Below are 20,712 nucleotides of genomic sequence, written 5' to 3'. Positions count from 1 at the left end.
TCATAACGAAGGGCCCGAGTGTTACATGGAACTGGGGACGGCAGGGGTCTGTTATTTTCACTCGGAATAACTGGTCTTTTAAATATAAAAATGTCAAAAGCATAAGGTCGTAGTAGTTGTTTTAGTGCCTTCTAATGTCATACACTGCTTCCCAATATCTTTTCCCCCCAGTCGGTATCAATAATCAAAGTCTAGATATATTCCTTTACGACCCCTTGTCCTTTATGAAGTTCTGAGGAAGACCAGGTAACAGATGCAGACGCCTTGCTGGATGGCCCTCGCGACCTGGTGAGGTGCCTGGGAGGAATGCAGTTTGCTTGCTGCGGTCAGCCCTTTCCCAGCAATCTGAGGGACAGATCAGATTTCCCAACCAGTCAAGGGCAGCAGTGGTGGGGTTTTTTCTGAGTGAACTGGTGATTTTTTCTTTTAAGTTAAGAATTTATTTCTGTATATCCTGCTCGCTATTTGACCTTCTAGAACAACGGTCGCCAACTGGTGGTCCATGAGGTCCGAAGGTTGGCGACCGCTGTTCTAGAAAACCGGTTACATAAGTGAACAAGTCAGTCTGTTTATTGGCCACTTTGTCTCTGAGAGGCAATTCAGTCTTTTTATTCCATACACATCCTGGCATTTTTGTTCTTGTCCATGGACGCAGCCTGTGTAACATCTTGTGGTCTTTGGACCAGGCAGGTTGCGCTGCTCTCTTGAGGTCCCAGGCAAACCCCGAGGAGCTGAGTGAGCTAGTCTGTCTTCACTTTCTTTGGCAAAGGGATCTGCTCTGTGTCTGGTGACAGCCCAGGGGGCTTAATGCATGTTGCTCCCACTGGTGCAGACGACGTGGCTGCAGCTGTTTCCCTTCCGAATGGGCTCCGGCATCGGCATGTGTCTTCGGTGGCGTCAGGCAGTAGTACCATCTTTTCAGATGAACTTTTATACCATGCCCGTTGCTTCCCTCCATGGGTTAAATTTGTTTATAAAACTTTGGTTACACAGGAACAACAGCGCTCACGTGTACCTGGCACCATGCTGAGCCATCCCCCTGGTTCCTCGGATAGGTATCACCCTCTGTTATGGAGGGCAAAACAGGCTCAATCAAGATAAGCCACTTTCTCAAGTCACACAGCTATGCAGTGGTCTGGGTTTGAATCCAGGTCTGATTTCAAAGCTTGGTTGTTACCCTGCCTCAGTTGAAAGCAGCACATGTTTCATTTATTCTCTGAAATGTATTAAATGCTGTCTGTGAGGCCCCTGCAGGCTTAGGCAAAGAGAAGAGCTCAGCAGGCTCTGAAGATTTCCAGGCTTGGGGCTAGGACCTGGGGATTCGTCCCAGGAGGTTGCTGTCCCCAGGGGAACTTACTACGCCCTTCAAAGAATGTGAAGGGTTCTTCTTTTTCTTACCCACTTAAACAAGCATTTCCCACCCCCTTTATAAATAAGCGAGATTGTGTGTGAGTGCTCCTTTGTATCAACTCACATGGTCAATTTTCACGTTCCAAAAAGGGTGTGGGGTGAAGGTAATTAGGTGACTATATATTGGCTTTAAGTTTGCATTTTTATAACTAGATTGTTTGGGCCATTTTAATGGTATGAGTATGCATTTATATAGTTATAATGACAAGACTTAAGTGGAATTAAGGGCTCTAGCATTTGTAAATAAGACTTTGATGTAAATGGTTTCACCTTGGATTCCATTGTCCGGTATTTACTGAGATTGTGACAAAGGATTCATTACACGACAGATTTACTATAAAATATTTTATTGAAATAGAACCAAAGGACACTTTATAAGAAACATTTAGATCATGTATTCCTAAAAAGCTACTTTTAGTTTAAACTATCAAGTGATTCTGATCAACCTGTATAATGAAATGATTATTTGGCTTCAGACTAAAAAAAACATTTTGTCATCTTCCTTATTTGAGTAAAGGGACTATTTTATAATACCTGTTTTTATCGCTTCTCGGCCTTTTGGCTAAGATCAAGTGTAGTATCTGTTCTTATCAGTTTAATATAATACCTGTTTTAGAGATTGCTGATTTATTTTTGTGCTTCTTGAAGAATTAGGAATTCTTAAGTTTTCTTTTTGTAAGATGATAAAAATGTGCCCTCATTGGCCAGGTAGGTAGCCTTTGCTGTGTAATACCACACACACCACCAATATGTGCATTTCATCAAGTGACATGGTCTTTAATGAGTAAATTGTACTGGAGATGTTTTGATACTTGATGACCGTGACTGCTGATGTGTGCAGGACCCTGCACCCCAGTGTGTGTGAGAAGTAGCTCTGCTCAGTGTCACCGTTAAACTGAGGGGCTTTCTGGGGTGCAGCCATCGTGTTCTTTTCAGAGTAATGAGGTAAAGAAAAGCCACATATTGGATGGCACTCTGGTAAAAAAATTCATGTTTGAATCAAGTCTCTATTTCATAATCAATTGTAAAAGTCATTATCTCCACGAGGATATAGTTAAGCATGCATTTCCTCCAATTGATGACTTAATATGCGTATTATGAATACTTGCTAATGAAACAATATTTAATGTATAGATGTGCATTGGAATTCACTCTTCACTATTACTGCCACGACCAGCACCACTACCGTGACTTTTAACCACTGTTTGTTCTGTGCCTGGCATTGTGTTTAGTGCTGTGTGTATGAGCTCTTAATTCTCTTAACTCCCAAGAGGTAGGTACTGTTACCAGCACCATTTTACAGATGAGGAAATGGAGACACAGAGATGTTAAGTACTTACAGATCAAACCAGGATTTTGCCCCCAGTTGTATTACAGAGGCAGTATTCATACCGTGGTACTGCAAATGCCTCTCCCAGGAAGGCCATTTAAACTTAAAACTAAATTTCCAATAATTAAAAAGTAAATTCATTAATTAGGATAGCCATGCAACAGAACAACAAACGTTTGACTGGGGAGGATGGAAGTCCAGTTGTTGAGCCCTCTTCTTGTGATTCATTCTGTTTGTGTTCAGATGACATTATAAATTCTCTTTTGTTTTTGGTGCATGGTTACATGTGCATCACATACTGATGAGACATCTTGTGGGCTGAGTGAATCCATCCTGCTGTTCGACCCGGATTCAGACGGTGCTGGTGACTCCTGATGTTCTTCATGTTGCATATTTCATAATGGCTGGTAGAGGCTTCATGGAATAAAGATCCACCTGGAGTCTGAATTCGTTGGTGCATAAGGAATGCCTTACAGAGGGCCTTTGAGTGCCTATGTATTTAAGAGCTGCCTGAGAGCCAGCAGCCGTGGAATTTAGGGATTGCCCTTGCTATCCATTCATATGTAGCACCATTTCTTTTCATGAGAAAACGTGGCCCGTGGCGGCAGTCGCATTTCCTTTGGACTGTGGCATTCTGTCTCGGTACCTCTGTGTTAATCCTGTGGGTGTCACCATTCCTTTTACCTGCAGCCTCTCGACGGCATTCCAGGTCCACTAGCGCTCTCTCCACTGCTGACTCTGTCGGGCAGTCAGGTGAACAAGTGCTAACTGCATGCCTCGGCTTCTCCATCCCTTCTAGTTCCGCACTCATTTTACATTCGTTTTCATCAGTGTTGGCTAGCACTTGGCATGTATGCACTTCACCACCCCCCACCCCATGTGCTTGAATTTTTTTAAGTTGTTGAATGTTTATGGTTCTGTTAATAGGCTGTAGATGCTTTATAGCTTGTTTTGACAACATTATTTCTCCAGTGTTCGTATTTATGTTAAAACGAAGCAAAGCAAAGGCGGGGGGGCACTTCTCACCCTCTTTTGCTCCCTCCCCCAGGAAAGCACCCAGACTTTAGGTATCAGAAGGGTCCCTGTGGGGAGTGGAGTATGAATATTATCCAACAGAGTCTTTCATCTCCCAAGTCTTCACTCCCAATAAAGTGATGATTATTAATGTTAGTTAGTGTCAAGTTCTAATTTGGAGGTACTATTTAGTTACCAAAGTAGGTCATACGTAAAATTGTAGGCATAAAAATAAGTGGATTGTCCTAACACTTTTGTGGAAAAAGAAGATCATGATTCAGATAACATAGTCAGGCCAGTGGCAGCTTTTGCAGCCTTTGGTCCCCAAGCTTTTTCCATCTCGGCCCCTTTTTGACAATACCAAAAATTCACTGGTTAGCCATTGGGGCAAAAGTAAGCGTACAGTAATATATATATATATATATATATATATATATATATATATATATATATATATATATATATATATATATATATATTAGTTTGCCAGATTTAATTGGCATCATTTTCAGATACTAGAAACCCTAATGACTACAGTATTGAGTAAGACACAATCTTATTAAGTCACAAGTGATAACTGTGACCAAGTCACTGAGTTAGATATTTTCTTTGTTCCTCCTCTACATGAAAGCAGGTATGCATTTTTAAAATATATGCTCTCCCATTCCCCTGAAGGTTATGGGCCAGACTGGGTACGGTCATCTGTATCCATTGCTTAGAAATGGAGCTTCATAATGGTATCAGAGCAGCGAGAATGCAGAACAGAGTTTTCTCTGGTTGAAATAAAAGGCTTACAGTTCTGCTTAGATCCAAACATTTCCTCTTAAGACTTGGAATTCAATGATCTCTGATACATATAGAATGAGCTGCAGACACTGTGACAAAGCTGTGTGCATTTGGGAAGCAAGATTAATTAATTGCATTGTTCTTTTAGTTTTAATTTTATGTCTGAAAAATCAGTATTATCCCTTGAGCAAGAACTGCTGGCATGAGATCTAATTCCTTATTTTATTTTATGTAGACTTCGTTTTTAAGTTCATGCTGGTAATTTTTAAATGGCTTTTAACTGAATTACTTTCATTCTGTTATTCATAAATCCCTTACTATCTACCCTTTTTTAATGGGGGAAGAATGAAGATCATTTATGAAACTGCAAAATAAATCTCAAATTTATACTTGTTTCATATTTCAACTGGTAATTTATATCTATATAATTATGTAGATATAATTGTTTTGTGGTTTCTCTATAGTTTATATGGCACATTAAATTGCCTTAAATGACTAAGGTGACATTCAGTATGATCAGCAAGTGCATTAAAAAAGGGGATAGTATAACATACAATTTTTGTTTCCTTATAAAAATTCATGACTGTATAACTTTTTTGATTAGCACTGTTTACATTTTTTTTCTTTCTGTGGCGATGGAAGATGTAATGTTTTGAAACTGGCATTTAAAAGCGTTAAATAACACTTCACTTTTAAAGTTCACCGGCTTTGTAGGTGATGTTTGTTATAGATCTAAAATCTTATTTGTAAGATTTTACATATCACTTCATAGGAAAGATCAATTTATTTAAAACAAATACTAGTTTTCCTTTTATTGTAAATGCTTTATATGGCTAGTAACAGAGATTTTCCTTGTCCAGTATATGTTAATAAAAAGAAAGCATTTTTTATCTTAACATTTCTTCCAAAGCTTTTTTTTAAAATATATCTTAGCATTTTAAATAAGAAACTAGTGTGATATACCTGTGAAGTATAATTTACATGGACCTTCTATTATAGTTTAAATCTCAGTACTTCTTAAGGAAGGCTGGTCAAATGTAATGTAAAGGACTTTAAAAAGCTAGTTTTCATTGTCCATGATCATTAGCAAGCTTAGAATAGTTGTTTGAACTGTAAAATTTGTTTTAAATCTTGTGGATTCTATCCATTTTGTCCACATGTATAAAGACTATCATTTAAAAATCCTTTGAGGGACTCAGGGAAAATGTATACAATATTATCTTAATTATTAATATTTTGCAGTTGCAATGCTAGCTTTTGTGGTGATTATTAAAGAATTTTAATAAATTTATTTAAATAACCTTTGGTGATACAGGAATTATGATGAACATATGCCTAAAATTAATTGAGTTTAATTAATAATAGTTAAATAGCATTGACACTGATGAAAATTTGCACAGTGATCAACTGAATACATTTGTTTTAAATTTTGACTATTGCACATTGCATTAGGACTTATTGACCTGCAGCCACAGTAACCTTGAAGCGTCCTAATTAGTTTGACTAAACCTCAGGGCCACTTGACTCTAGAGCAGCGGTTCTCAGCCTGTGGGTCGCGACCCCTTTGGGGGTCGAACGACCCTTTCACAGGGGTCGCCTAAGATCATCAGAAAACACATATGTAATTATATATTGTTTTTGTGATTAATCACTATGCTTTAATTATGTTCAATTTGTAACAATGAAATTGGGGGTCACCACAATATGAGGAACTGTATTGAGGAACAAACTCAAAGGCTAACACGGGCCAAATAAACAAGGTTTAAGTTTATGTGGGCCTCAAAAAAATAAAAACTTCAATTTTCATAGAAACGTACGTTTATTTCGATAGAGACATGCTGAATACAAAGAGCTGAAATAAATGAGTAATCGTTAACATAAAATAATAGAACATTTTAATAAAATTAATACTTTTTCTTGAACAGTAACTTACCAGACACTGAATAACTGCACAAATTAATAAGCGTAACACAAACCAATTTTTTTTTTGTTCTCCGAAAGTGAAATATTTCCTGTTGTGCACACCAAATAAATCAGTCCAAAACTAATGACGTGGCAATCGGCTGCTGAAATATTCGCTGCTGGTATTAGTGGAGATAAATGGTGTGCCTGTGCATAAGGCACGTAAGGGAAATGAAAGCAACACGATTAAAGTAATCAGTCATTAGTGAACATTGTACTTTGTTATTAATAATTATGTATAACAGGATATTGTAAAAATTAAGTTACAAAATTTTTGTTAAAACGTTTCTTACATATGTTTATATTGGCTGGGCCACAAAAATATTCGCTGTGGGCCACATGTGGCTCATAGGCCGCGAGTTTGACATGCTTGCTCTAGAGCAGTGGTTCTCAACCTTCCTAATGCCACGACCCTTTAATACAGTTCCTCATGTTGTGATGACTCCCAACCATAAAATTATTTTCGTTGCTACTTCATAACTGTAATTTTGCTAGTTATGAATCGTAATGTAAGTATCTGATATGCAGAATGTATTTTCATTGTTACAGATTGAACGTAATTAAAGCATAGTGATTAATCACAAAAACAATATGTAATTATATTATATGTGTTTTCCGATGGTCTTAGGCGACCCCTGTGAAAGGGTCGTTCGACCCCCAAAGGGGTCGCGACCCACAGGTTGAGAACCGCTGCTCTAGAGGGAATGCTAAACAGATTGAGAGACTCAACCCATAGCTCTGCTCCCTTCTGTAATAAGTTGCTCTCTCCTATATCTCAGCACTTTTCAAAAATAAAATATCATTAAAGAACCATTTCAATTGTCAGGATGCTTTGTGGCACGATGGTACTAACTGCGAACATTCTACCCTCTGTCACTGGGAAACAAGTGTAGCTAAAACTCCAAGTCCAATGTATTTAAATGGGCTGGGCAGTTTCCACAGCCTCTGTTCTGTAGGTGGGAAGAGGGAGGGATCCTTGCAAAGAAATGGAGAAAATGTGAATTAAAGTGACATATCTTTTGCTTTTGTTTTTTAAATAGACCGGTTTGGGCTTGGCCAGGCAGGAAGAATACCTGGTTCTGTGAATGCCATGCGCGTGTTAAGCACAAGTACAGATCTTGAAGCTGCTGTTGCTGACGCTTTGGTAAGAGTCACAGTGCCTGTCTGTCTCTTTGACTTACTCATCCGAATTATTCTGTCTTAACAGAAAAGTGCCTCCAAATCAGGTTACCTTGACACTCTTTAAGTTGGGTAAATTTATATTACTGGTTTAAGTGAAAGGTAGCCTTACAGAAATTATTAGCATCAAGTATTTCTTCTGTGCTCCTCAGTATTGAGGAAGTTATGATGACATTGGGCTTCTCTGATGTCATTGGGTGTCTTTTTTCTTTTTTCTTTTTTTCAGCATCTTTTCCCCATTTTATTGCTTCTGTTGCTTTACAAGCTTTGATGGCATAACCTAAAAAAAAAAATTATTATACTAAGTCGTAGAGTTTGTGGTTTGAAAATCTGCATTTATTCCTTTGCCTCACTGGTTGTTCCGTATCACTTTGCTTTTTTGTTTGTTTGTTTTTAAAAATGAGTTTGTAAGTCATTTTATATGGAAACTTCCCCCAAGTTTAAGATGAGCCCTTTGAGGCTCTCAAGCACGGGTGGAGTATGTTTTTGCATCCTTATAATGTAATATCTAAAAACAATAGGAAGTGCCCAGAGGCCCTTACATTTATGGTTATAGCAAAAAGGTCCTTGATAGAGTCTGCTAGTGGTCAAGGTGCTTTCTAAAGATCCATTTCAGCAAGTAGGGGCACAGCCGCGGGGGTCTTTTGGTCGGTGCGCTCAGCATTAAACTAGGCTCTCTTTAGAACTGTCTGACCTCTGGCTGTGACTGCTGTTGGAAGATTTTTCTCCTCTAAGGAAGCATCCACCTTTCAGACCCTGAAGTTTTAATTCAGCCATGTTTTGTGTGATCAAAATGTATGGTTTGTGGCTACAAGTGATTCTGACTCTCTCTCTCTCTCTCTTTCTCTCTCGTTTGTTCTTGCTCAGATTTTTTGGCAAGCGGCTGTGAGCAGGCAGCTTGCTGCTCTCTCTCATAATGCTTTCCTTTCTGCAGGGCTGCCTGGCCAGCTCCTGCATGAGCTGCTCTGCAGGTGGGCCTTTTCTGGCACATGCAGGAATTGAGGGAGATTGCTCTATCAGGGGCTTTAACTTAAGAGTCAGGAGCTGGAACAGAATTCTGTGACGCTGTTTTTCCTTCCAAGTTGCAATGTTTAGATTCTGTTTCTTTTTTATTCAGAGACCCTAGGCAGTGGAGGTCAGAGGTTGGGAAAAGATAGATGTGCCAAATCCTTAGTTACATGGGACTTCCAGTTAAGGCGGGCGCTTCTTAGTTCTCTGAAGAACTACGGAGGGACTGCACAAAGTTCTAGGAGGCAGAGCAGGCCTGGAGAGCGAATCTCGGCTCTTTGGCTTGGGCTTCTCTCTGAGCTCCAGCTCCGTTGACACTCACGTTGCCCTCATCAGTTTTGTTTGAACTGCTTGGTTTCTCCGGTGGTCCTGCTTCGGAAGAGAAAGCGCAGAATGGTCCACGATTCTGGCCTCACAGGATGGAAGCCGGGCAGACAGAGTGTACCACAGGGACAGGCCACAGAATTAATGGGGACTTAGGAGATGTCCCTCGGTGTGGGAGAGCTTTAGCAGAGAATTACAGCAAGCACAGGAAGGTCTTGTAAGAAGGCTAGAAGTGTTAGGAAATGCCATTGTGAAAGCATTTTTTATTATTACTCACTTGATCTCACGTGATATGAATCGCTCGCTACTCTGTATTTTTGGTTTGCTAAGATATGTTTTGCTGTACACTTTTGTTGCAAGAATGATCCCCACATATGCTTCTGACATAATTCTCTATGCTTTTTCCCCATCCTTCAATATTTTCCTGCCTACAGCTGTTAGGAGACTCCAGGAGCAAGGTACCAGTGCTTTAACATTTGTTTTACAACTCCGTTTTTTCTGTTGCAAGTATATTTCCTTTAGGAGCTAGTGAAAGCAACAAAAACGATAGTGCAATATAGAAATTCTGGTCTGAATTATGATATTGTTGAATCTGGTGACACTTTTATTAGTGGTAGAGTCAGGCAACTCTATTTGTTCTAGTATTTATTTTTAATGTAAGGCTGTGCCTTCTCCCAATAGCGTTTAATTTTATTTTTAAACCCCAGTTATAACTACTCTTATGTTGTTATTTGATGATTAGATATATTCAGTATTTTTCTTATTTGAGGGATCTAGTGTCTGGATAAGTAAGGTGGCCATACTTTTGAGAGTGAAAGGGGCTTACTAATGAGGCATAGAGCAGCACTGTCCTGAGCAATTTGGGATGTACTAAAAACCACCTTATTAGGAAATTACATCTATACAGTTTAAGCAAATAACTGTGCTTTTCTCTTAAATTGTATTTTACAAATTTTATCAATTTTATTTAGCTGTTGCTGTATTATTTATGGGTTTAACTTGTGTTCAGGGTAAGAGAAATGCTAATCTACAGGGAGCCCGTTTGTGCTGTAAAACTTTATCCTTAATAAAAGTGGCTCAGATAATTTAGGAATCCTTGTACATAGATTACTCTGCCACTGTCATTTCTGTTTGAGACTTTAAGGAAGTATGAGTATTCAAACAAATTTACTCATAGACCATGCTCAAGATATATTACTTTTGGTTGGGAGGAGGCTGTGGGTACACAGCTTGCCTTGTGTCCGGTGGCTAAGCCAGGTTACTTAACATACAATTCCATTTATTTATTTGTTATTTTTTAATGTTTTTATTTCACAGAGAGGAAGGGAGAGGGAGAAAGAGAGATAGAAATATAAATGATGAGTGAGAATCATTGATTGGCTGCCTCCTGCACTGGGGATCTAGCCTGCAACCTGGGTATGTGCCCTGACAGGGACTCGAACCTCCTGGTTCATGGGTTGATGCTCAATCCCTGAGCCACACCAGCCAGGCAACATTTAATCCTTAGAAGAAGCCTGTAAAGGGGGTAATTATTACCTCAAAGATGGGGAAACTAAAGCAGAAAGGGCCGGAGGCTTTCTGCAGTCACACAGCCAGCCAGTGGTGGCAGCAGGATTATAACCCAAGAAGCCCATACAGTGTGCTAGAGACCATGCTCTTTTTCTCTGCTACAGGTGCTCTGCTTATTACACGCTATGTCTTCCAGAAATCTGCCTTCCTGTTTTCACTCCCTAATCTGTAAACACAGGCAGGCGTGGTGCCCCGCATCTGCGTGTGCATCCTTTGACATGCAACTCTTTGTTGGTGGTGGATTTGTTTGGGACGACTCACGGTCATTTCATCTTTCCACTTCTTTCTCCATCACCCCATCCCTCTTCGGACCTGGCAGAAGAAGCCTGTGAGGAGGAGATATGAGCCCTATGGGATGTATTCTGACGATGATGCCAACAGTGATGCCTCGAGTGTTTGCTCTGAGCGCTCGTATGGTTCCAGGAATGGCGGCATCCCCCATTACCTGCGGCAGACCGAGGATGTGGCAGAAGTTCTCAACCACTGCGCCAGCTCAAACTGGTCAGAGAGGAAAGAAGGGCTTCTGGGCCTGCAGAACTTACTGAAGAGCCAGAGAACACTGAGGTGAGGGCAGTGGCTCGGTGAGCTGCTTCGAGTCCATACTGTCCGCATCAGGGGTGTGGGGGGGTTCTCACGTTTGTGGAGCCCTGATGGAGTTCCAGCACCAAAGGTGCTGAGGTGACTAAGACCCAGTCTTTGCCTTCCAGAGATTTTGAAATATCTGGCAAGTTCTCTGTAGTTTATTAGATTTATAAAAACATCTGGTTCCCTGGTGGCTCACATTTGGCTGGTAGCTATTATTTGAGAAATCGTGGTGCAGGTTGCAATTTAGGTGAAAAACAAAACTGGGAACTATCACTCATAGTTGATAGGGAAAGAAAATGGCACAGCTGCTTTGGAAAAAGAAAAGAAAAGAAAACTCTGCAGGTTGGTGTGGTTCATTACACTTTAGGGTTGTGGGTAAGATGATAGCAGTCTCAGTCTAAAAAATTTTAATACACATGCATATCTGTAGCTTATAAATACTAAAGTGATCCTGACTTGATTTACTAAATTGGACTACTAATAGTAACAGTATTTAATGTTTTTGCTTTTTTCTTTATGTTCCTGTATTTCATAAATTTTCTAACATGAGCAGGTATTACACACATACCAAAAAAGTATGTTTTTATACCATATTTCACCAAATCTAAGGCAACATAGACAAACCATCCTATCTAATAAAAGAGCAATATGCAAATTAACCATCACTCCATCACAAAGATGGCAGTAGCCATGGAGCTGGAGTGAGCAGGGGGCTTGGGTTGCCCCTAGCAATGGAGGAAGCCAAGCTTCCTGCCTGCCCTGGCCGACCTGGGCTCCACTCAAGGCTACTAAGTTTTAATTATAGAAGATAAATAAATCCCAGATACCTGCTTCCAGGCCATCATGAAAAAAAGAAAAAAAGGAGAGGCTGGGAGTTTGGGTCGTCGGGGGGCATGGCCAGCCTGAAAACAGCCATTAGCCCCTCACCCAGGCTGACCAGGCACCCCAGCGGAACCCCCCCTCACCCTGAAGGGGATGTGGCCAGCCTGAAAACAGCCCTCAGCCCCTCACCCAGGCTGGCCACACCCCCATGGGGTGAGGGTCCCCACTGGGGGGCATGGCCAGCCTGCAAACAGCCATCAGCTCCTCACCTAGGCTGGCCAGGCACCCCAGTGGGGATCCCCACCCTGAAGGGGGTGTGGCCAGCCTGAAAACAGCCCTCAGCCCCTCACCCAGGCTGGCCAGGCACCCCAGCGGGACCCCCACCCTCATCCGGGACACCCTTCACGGCAAACCAGCCGGCCCCCACCATTGCACCAGGCCTCTATCCTATATAATAAAAGGGTAATATGCAAATTGACCCTAACAGCAGAACGACTGGGAATGACTGGTCACTATGACACACACTGACCACCAGGGGGCAGATGCTCAATGCAGGAGCTGCCCCCTGGTGGTCAGTGCGCTCCCATCAGCCACAAGCCAGGCTGCCAGCTGCCAGCATAGTGGTGTTGGCAGGAACCTTTCCCGCCTCTTTAGCAGTGCTAAGGATGTCCGACTGCAGCTTAGGCTTGCCCCCCGTTGGCAAGTGGACATCCCCTGAGGGCTCGCAGGCTGCCAGAGTGATGTCTGACTGCCAGCTTAGGCCCAATTGCCTGGGGAGTGGGCCTAAGCCAGCAGGTGGACATCCCCCGAGGGGTCCTAGACTGCGAGAGGGCACAGGCCGGGCTGAGGAGACACCCCCCCCCCCCCCCAGTGCACAAATTTCTAGTTATTTTATATCCCTTTTAAGAAGAAATGCTGCTTATTAAACCTGACGTTAATATGTCATTGATTATAAGATGAATCTCACAATTACAGAGATGTTAAAAATGTGAAAAAGTGGGCAACTTATAATCCATGACAGTGTATTATGTTCTTTAGATAATTTTTTAAAGATGAATTATGACACCGGATACTTTTGTGGTCCTAGATGGGTTCTGCAAAGTTAAGTGAGCACTGCCCCAGGAATCCCTATGCGGTGTGGCTCCCAAGTCAGCCTGACTCTACTCTGCTACCCGCCCCCTCGCGCCCCCCCCCCCCCAAATTCTATTCCGTTCATGAAGACGTCCTGAGAACTTCTGTCATGTGCCTTCTGACCGCTAGTGATCTGTCAAAGAACAAAATGAGGATTATTTGTTGTGATTGTTGCCTCAAGAATCTAGTTAGTTCTGCTGGTCTCAGTTTCTTACATCTCGGTGTTCACCAAGTATCCACTGAATAGCCTCTAGAAATCTTTGATTAGCTTTGGTCTAATCTAGACTGTGTTGTGTGTATAAGGGGGGATTACTCAGGCATGATTTGGGAAAAATATGTCCCTTCTAATCAGCCTTGAAGTAAAATTGGGACTTGGTAGTACAGTTAAGGATAAGAAAGGCAGAGGGGCCCTAAAACGAAACGCGGTTGCTGTGTCTTAGGCACAGTTGTTGGAAGGAGGTGTCATCTCTTCTCATCCTCGCAGCAGCCAGGGAGCTCTTACCCTGTGTGACTCATACTTTCTCTGGCAGAACTGAGATTAAGATTCAGGTCCGTATGACCCCAGAGTACATGCTTTCCTAGTTTATCCCGTTGCCCTCCATCTGTGGCAGGTGGAAAACAGACCTGGATGAAATGAACAGGATTTATCTCGTGGCTTTGCCACTTCCATACCTGCAAACTTAGGCACTCTCTGAGATTTAGTTTCCTAATTTTAAAATAAAAACAAAACTATTATAGTTTCATATTCCCGTTTGATTTCATCATGAGTTAAATAATATAAAGTTTTTTGTGTGAAAAAAACTTTAATAAAAATATAAAACGTATGTAGTTGACTGAAATAAAAGGATTTTTAAACCAAAGCTATAACTAATTTTAGTGTTGACTTAATAAAGGGAATTTATTTCCGTTTTATTTTTTTTTAGTCGAGTAGAATTGAAAAGATTGTGTGAGATCTTCACACGAATGTTTGCTGACCCACATAGCAAGGTAAGTCTGGGAATCATGCCTTGCTTACCTTTCTCTCTGCATGTCTGTGAGCTGTGTCATATACTTCTAAAGAATGAGAGATAATTCCCTGTAGTGAAGTTAAGACCTTACAGATTAGCCCTGGTTTGTGGCTCAGCTGGCTGGAGCATCGTCCTGTACACCAAAAGGTTGCAGGTTTGTTCCCAGGTCAGGGCACATACCTAGGTTGCAGGTTCTATCGCTGGTGCATCCATGTTTTTCTCTTTCCCCCTTTTCTACCCCTCCTCCCTCCCTTTTTCCCTCTCCCTCTCTCTCCCTTCCACTAAACATATCCTTGGGGGAGGATTAAAAAACACACAAAAAAGACCTCACAGATGTAACACTAATTTCAGCAATAGCTTATGTCACATCTTTTAAAAATGGAATTCTTGGAAGCTTCAAATGTCTGTGAAGCTTCAAGTTATATATAAAGTGCATTTCAAGTACGAGTTATTATGGAGGGAATCAGTTGTCTTTCAGCAGATATTTTTGAGTGGCTCCTATTAGCCAACAGTGGGCTAGATGCTAGAATGTAACATTATATTATATAATATAGTGACTTTTAAAAAAAATTTCAGTAGTGAAGAAAATAATCAAGTATATAATAATTTTTTTGCATCCCAGGTAGAATATTTGTATATAAGACAAGATAGAAAAGTGGAAGCATTTATGTAATAGATTTATTAGAGAACCAGGTTAAGTTATTTTTACAAATAGAATTTGCCAGCCCCAAGAACTTGCTGACTGGTAGCCACTTAGCTGGTGCCTCCCCCTCCTGGGAGCCCAGGAGAGCACGGAGCCTGAGGCCTGCCTTTCTGACAAGGGCATCCCTGCCCAAGGAGCACACCACAGGGAGGGGTCCGGGTCCTCGCAGGAGTGGTCCGAGAGGGCCCTTTAGACCGCTTACTCAGAGTCCAGGTTCTACGTAATTGGCATTGTTTGGGGATGATGATATTGGGAAAGTTAAAGGGTGGATAAAGGACAGAAACTAAAGTACAGAAATTGAGAAAATCTTAGTCACCATAAGCAAATCTTAAATGCTTTACATGCAGGACTTCACTATCTTATACTTCAGTTTCCTAGTGAAAATGGTCTGTCCTAAGTTTTTCTGGAAGCATGAAGCCGTGGTGGCCCAGAAAGAAGCTGTTTTTGTGAGGTCCCCTTTTCCGAGCCTTTCCTCTTCATGGGATTTGTCCCTGAAGCTGCCACCTCTGTGCCATCATTCAGCATTCCTGGCACCCACTCTGGGCAAGGGGTGCACGGAGCAGCATGTGACCCCTGCTGTTTGAGATGCTCACACAGCATAGGGGAATGAGTGCAGGCATTCTCCCCCTTTTTGGACAGCACTTCTCCATCGGTCTTGAAGTGTGGTTTAAAATCCCTGTTAGGACCCTGACCCTCATAGCAAGGTTAACATTAACTATTAATAAGATCCAAGAAAGGTTGAGTTTAAGGGCCAAATGATATAATTATCAAGATTTCTTCTCTAAAATAATGTTAAAAACACTAAGATTTAAATCATAAGCATAAGATTTATAGAATTCATAGCATAAAGGATTAGATGGTTTGGGACATTGACGAAATTTCTGTTACCTGTCACCTCTAGATTGCTGATTCAGAACCAGAATGTGAGGATAAAGAAGGAAATTTGTTTCCATCAGAAGGCTCTTGTACAGTGAGTTTGGAGGTCTCAGTCTAGTTACTATTTGCAAGCTGCCTTTGAGCTAAGCTAGGAACCCCACAGCTGAGCTCATGGACTTTCTTCTGAGCCACTTGACACCCTGGTGGTTAATAGTTGCTGCACTATTTGGTATATGATGACTGGGTTGTCTCCGTAGAGCGATGCTCATAACCAAGTAGAGGGAGATAGGTGCCACTTACCTCTCTGAGATTGGTCCACTGTGATTGTCTCACCCTAGACAGCAATAATAAGTATATAGCAGCATGATAATAATGTGAGATTTTAAGCCATAACCTTTTATAAGCTTTTTATGGCTTTTGTAATATCCTATCTAATAATAGACAAACATGATAATTGACCATACCTTCGCTACACCGCCCATTGGCTAATCAGCATGATATGCAAATTAACCACCAACAAAGATGGCGTCTAATTTGCATACTGCAGGCAGGGTGGGACAGCGCGAGCTGCCAGTGCTCCGCAATCCAGGGCAGGCCCGCCCTCGCCCCAGAAGCCCCAGGAGCCGGCCACACTTTGCCGCCCCAGAAGCCCCTGATATGGTAGTAACTCTATTAGTAAGCACTCTGAAAGTCAGTGGCATAAATGCACCAATTAAAAGACAGATTATGAGGGTGAATCAAAAACAAAACCCACTTTAAACATAAAGAAACATATAGATTAAAAGTAAATGAATTAAGCTGCAGCCTGTTTTTCTCAGTGGATAGAGCATTAGCCCGTGGACTGAGGGTCCCAGGTTCGATTCCAGTCGAGGGCATGTACCTCAGTTGCTGGCTTGATCCCCAGTCCCTATCAAAGCATGTGGAGGAGGCAACCAAATCAGTGTGTCTCTCCCTTTCCCTTCACTCTCTCTAAAATTCAATGGAAAAATATCCTTGGGTGAAGATTAACAAGAACAAAGTAAATGGATTAAGTAACATTAAAGAGATTCTAAGAAAAATATATTCCAAATTTTGTTAGTTGTATAATGGTTATGTTTAAATTATTAACACCTTAAGCCAGTCAGAGAAGGATAGATACCACATGATCTCACTCATTTGTGGATTATAGAGAACAACATAGACTGATGAAAAGGGACAGATCCAAAGACTGAGAAACAGCGATCATGCTATCAATCCCCAGAAGGAAAGTAGGGGAGGGCGGGGGTAAGGGGAAGAGATCAACCGAAGGACTTGTATACATGTATATAAGCCAAACCAATGGACATGGACAACAGGGTGATGGGAGCATGAGTGTGCGGGGCGGGGGGCGGGATGAGGACACATTTGTAATACCTTAACTAATAATAATTAAAAAAAATTATTAATACCTAAGAAATTGGGTGAAAGGTACATATAATATGCTGTAGTATTTTATAGGTTTTTTTTATATGTATGAGATTATTTCAAATTAAAATATTAAAAATTAAAAATTAATAAAATATTAATTGAAATGTATCTGCATTACATGAAAAATCTCCTAATTGCTTCTAGCATAATTTATTAAATTGTGCTAAAATTTACAAGGGTTCAATTAAAAAATATCTTAATTCTAAATGATACAATAGAAAATATATAATAGTGCAGTTATAGGCACTTATCTGAAAATAAAAATTTAAAGAAGTGAATTTAAAGAAGGGATTAGCCAAAGAAAATGTATGCACAACCCATGGACACAGACAACAGTATGGTGATGGCCAGAGAGAAGGTGGGGGCAAGAGCGGGGTAGAGGGGGCAAAAGGGGGGAAATAGGGACATCCTATATAATAATAATAAAAGGCTAATATGCACATTGACTGAACGGCAGAATGACCGGTTCCTATGATGTGCACTGGCCACCAGGGGGCAGATGCTCAATGCATGAGCTGCCCCCTGGTGGTCAGTGCACTTCCATATGGGGAGTGCCACTCAGCCAGAAGCTGGCTCATGGCAGCTTATATTTTTATATTTTTTAACCTCTCCCACCTCCGTGGGAGCACTAAGAATGTCCAACTAACGTTTTAGACCCAATCCCTTGGGGGCCTAAGCCTTTAGTCAGACATTCCCCGAGGGCTCCCTGGCTGCCAGAAGGATGTCTGACTGCAAGCTTTTAGGCCTGATCCCCTGGGGAATGGGCCTAAGTCGACAGGTGGACATCCCCCAAGGGGTCCTGGACTGTGAATGGGCACAGGCCGGGCTGAGGGACCCCCCCCCACCCTGAGTGCACAAATTAAATTTTTGTGCACTGGGCCTCTAGTCATTTTATAAAGATATTACTTGACAATATCTGAATTTTGGTATGCATTAAAATAGATGACTAGAATGAAAAAAAATACACAAGTTTTTTCCCCCTTCATCCTGTAACTTTTTTTTTGGTATAGATGTCACATGGTAATCTTTATTTAAAAATTTAAAAATTTTTTTCAGTTATACTTAGCATACAATTGTGGTCAACAAACTCATTAGTCAACAGAGCCAAATATCAACATTACAACGATTGAAATTTCTTTTGAGAGCCAAATTTTTTAAATTTAAACTATATAGGTAGGTACATTGTTATTAACTCAATTAGGGTACTCCTAAGGCTTAGGAAGAGCCACACTCAAGGGGCCAAAGAGCTGCATGTGGCTGGTGAACCGCAGTTTGCTGACCAGGGGCATACAACATTACATTAGTTTAACTTATACAACATAGTGATTAGACATTTATGTAACTTACTAAGTGATCACCCAAGTCTAGTACCCACCCAATACCTTACACAGTTATTACAGTATTATTGACTATACTAGAGGCCCAGTGCACAAAATTTCTACGGGGGGGGGGGTGGCGGGCGGAGGGAATCCCCTCAGCCCTGCCTGCAACCTCTCCAATCCAGGACCCCTTGGGATCAGGCCTAAACCGGCAGTTGGACATCCCTCTCTCAAGTCAGGACCGCTGGCTCCTAACTGCTTGCCTGCCTGCCTACCTGATTGCCTCTAACTGCCTCTGTCTGCCGGCCTGATGCCCCTAACTGCTCCCCTGCTGGCCTGATTGCTCCTAACTGCCTCTGCCTACCGGCCTGATTGCCCCCTAACTGCTCCCCTGCTGTGCTGGCCTGATTGCCCCCTAACTGCTCCCCTGCCAGCCTGATTGCCCCTAACTGTCCTCCCCTGCCATCCTGATCGCCCCTAACTGCCCTCCCCTGCCGGCCTGATTGCCCCTAACTGCTCTCCCCAGCCAGCCTGATCGCTCCTAACTGCTCTCCCCTGCCAACCTGATAGTCCCTAATTGCCTCTGCCTTGGTCCCCGCCACCATGGCTTTGTCTGGAAAGATGTTCCGAAGATGTCCGGTCTAATTAGCATATTATCCTTTTATTAGTATGTATTCCTATGATGTACTTTAATCTCAATGACTGTTTTTATAATTGGCAATTTGTACATTTTAATCCCTTCACCTGAATAATATTCCATTGCATATATGGACTACCTCTTCTATTGTCTGTTGATGGTGACTTACTTTGCCTCCATATCTTGGCTCTTATAAATAATGCTGCAATGAACATGGGATGCATGTGTCTTTTCCAATTAATGTTTTGGATTTCTTTGGATGAATACCCAGAAGCGGACTTGCAGAGTCATATGGTAGTTCTGTTTTTAATTTTTTGAGGAATCTCCATGGTGTTTTCCATGGTGGCTGTACCAGTTTGCAATCTCAAGAACGGTGCACAAGGGTTTTCTTTTCTCTGTATCCTCATCAAAACTTGTTTGTTGATTTATTGATGATAGCCATTCTAACACGTGTGAAGTGATATCTCATTGTGATTTTAATTTGCATTTCTCTGTTGATTAGTTACATTGAGCATCTTTTCATACGTTTGTTGCCCATCTTTATGTCCTCTTTGGAAAAATATCTATTCAAATCCTCTGCCCATTTCTTAATTTCTTTGGTATTAGGTTGTATGAGTTTCTTATATATTTTGGGTATTAACTCCTTATCTGGCATATCATTGACGATATCGTCACCAATGTAGTAGGTTGTCATTTTGTTTTGTTCATGATTTCTTCCCTCTGGAAAAACTTTTTAATTAGATGAAGTCCCATTTATTTATTTATTTATTTATTTATTTTATTACCCTTCCCCGAGGACATATACGAATATATATATATATATGAATATGACTAAGAAGCGATGTCAGAGGGTTTACTGCCTATGTTTTCTTATAGGAGTTTTGTGATTTTTGGTCTTAAATTTAATTCTTTTTTTTTTTTTTTTTTTTGGAGAGCAGGGCTTTATTTGGGTTTGGTAAGATTTGGGTGTGTTTCTATGCTGACCATAACAGTGATAATGATATGGGTAGCCCCTAATATTTCCTAACTCTTATGTATTAGTTTCCTATGGCTGCTGTCACAGACTGCCACAAACTGGGTAGCTTACACAAGCAGGAATGTATTCTTTCATAGTTCTGGAGGACAGAAGTCCTAAATCAAGATGTCAGCGGGGCCGTGTGTCCTTGGAACACATTCGGGGAGGATCCTTCCTTGTCTCTTCCAGCTTCTGGCAGCTGCAGTCATGACTTGGCTTTTTTTGGCTACTTGACTCCAATTTCTGCCTCTGACTTCACATAATTTTGTCTCTTCTTTTTTTTTTTTTTTTTTTAAATTAAATCTTTATTGTTCAGATTATTACATTTGTTCCTCTTTTTTCCCCCCCATAACTCCCCTCCTCCCAGTTCCCGCCCCACCCTCCGCCCTCACTCCCCACCCACTGTCCTCATCCATAGGTGCACGATTTTTGTCCAGTCTCTTCCCGCATCTCCCACACCCCTTTCCCCCCCAGGGATAGTCAGTCCATTCCCTTTCTATGTCCCTGATTCTATTATAATCAACAGTTCATTCTGTTCATCAGATTATTTATTCACTTGATTCTTATATTCACTTGTTGATAGATGCAT

At 41.3% G+C, this 20,712-nt stretch overlaps 1 protein-coding gene and 1 pseudogene across 8 annotated transcripts in view; both read left to right on the top strand.

Annotated features, from left to right (window-relative positions):
• CLASP1 (cytoplasmic linker associated protein 1) overlaps positions 1-20,712 on the top strand; it is a 293,090-nt gene that overhangs the window by 183,623 nt on the left and 88,755 nt on the right. For 3 of the 8 annotated variants that reach the window (XM_036318901.1, XM_036318898.1, XM_036318899.1), the window contains 5 exons: positions 7,543-7,646; positions 9,448-9,471; positions 10,902-11,146; positions 14,044-14,107; positions 15,732-15,800. In XM_036318901.1, coding sequence (XP_036174794.1) covers positions 7,543-7,646; positions 9,448-9,471; positions 10,902-11,146; positions 14,044-14,107; positions 15,732-15,800 — 506 coding nt within the window. Of the gene's footprint in view, positions 1-3,430; positions 3,494-7,542; positions 7,647-9,447; positions 9,472-10,901; positions 11,147-14,043; positions 14,108-15,731; positions 15,801-20,712 lie in introns of all 8 variants that reach the window. The other 5 variants (XM_036318897.1, XM_036318903.1, XM_036318902.1 and 2 more) reach the window with 3 other exon arrangements.
• LOC118662365 lies at positions 1,953-2,164 on the top strand (annotated as a pseudogene).

The sequence above is a fragment of the Myotis myotis genome, unplaced genomic scaffold, assembly GCF_014108235.1.
Source record: "Myotis myotis isolate mMyoMyo1 unplaced genomic scaffold, mMyoMyo1.p scaffold_m19_p_8, whole genome shotgun sequence".
In the NCBI taxonomy this organism is placed as follows: Eukaryota; Metazoa; Chordata; class Mammalia; order Chiroptera; family Vespertilionidae; genus Myotis; species Myotis myotis.
This window is presented reverse-complemented; position numbering and strand designations above follow the sequence as displayed.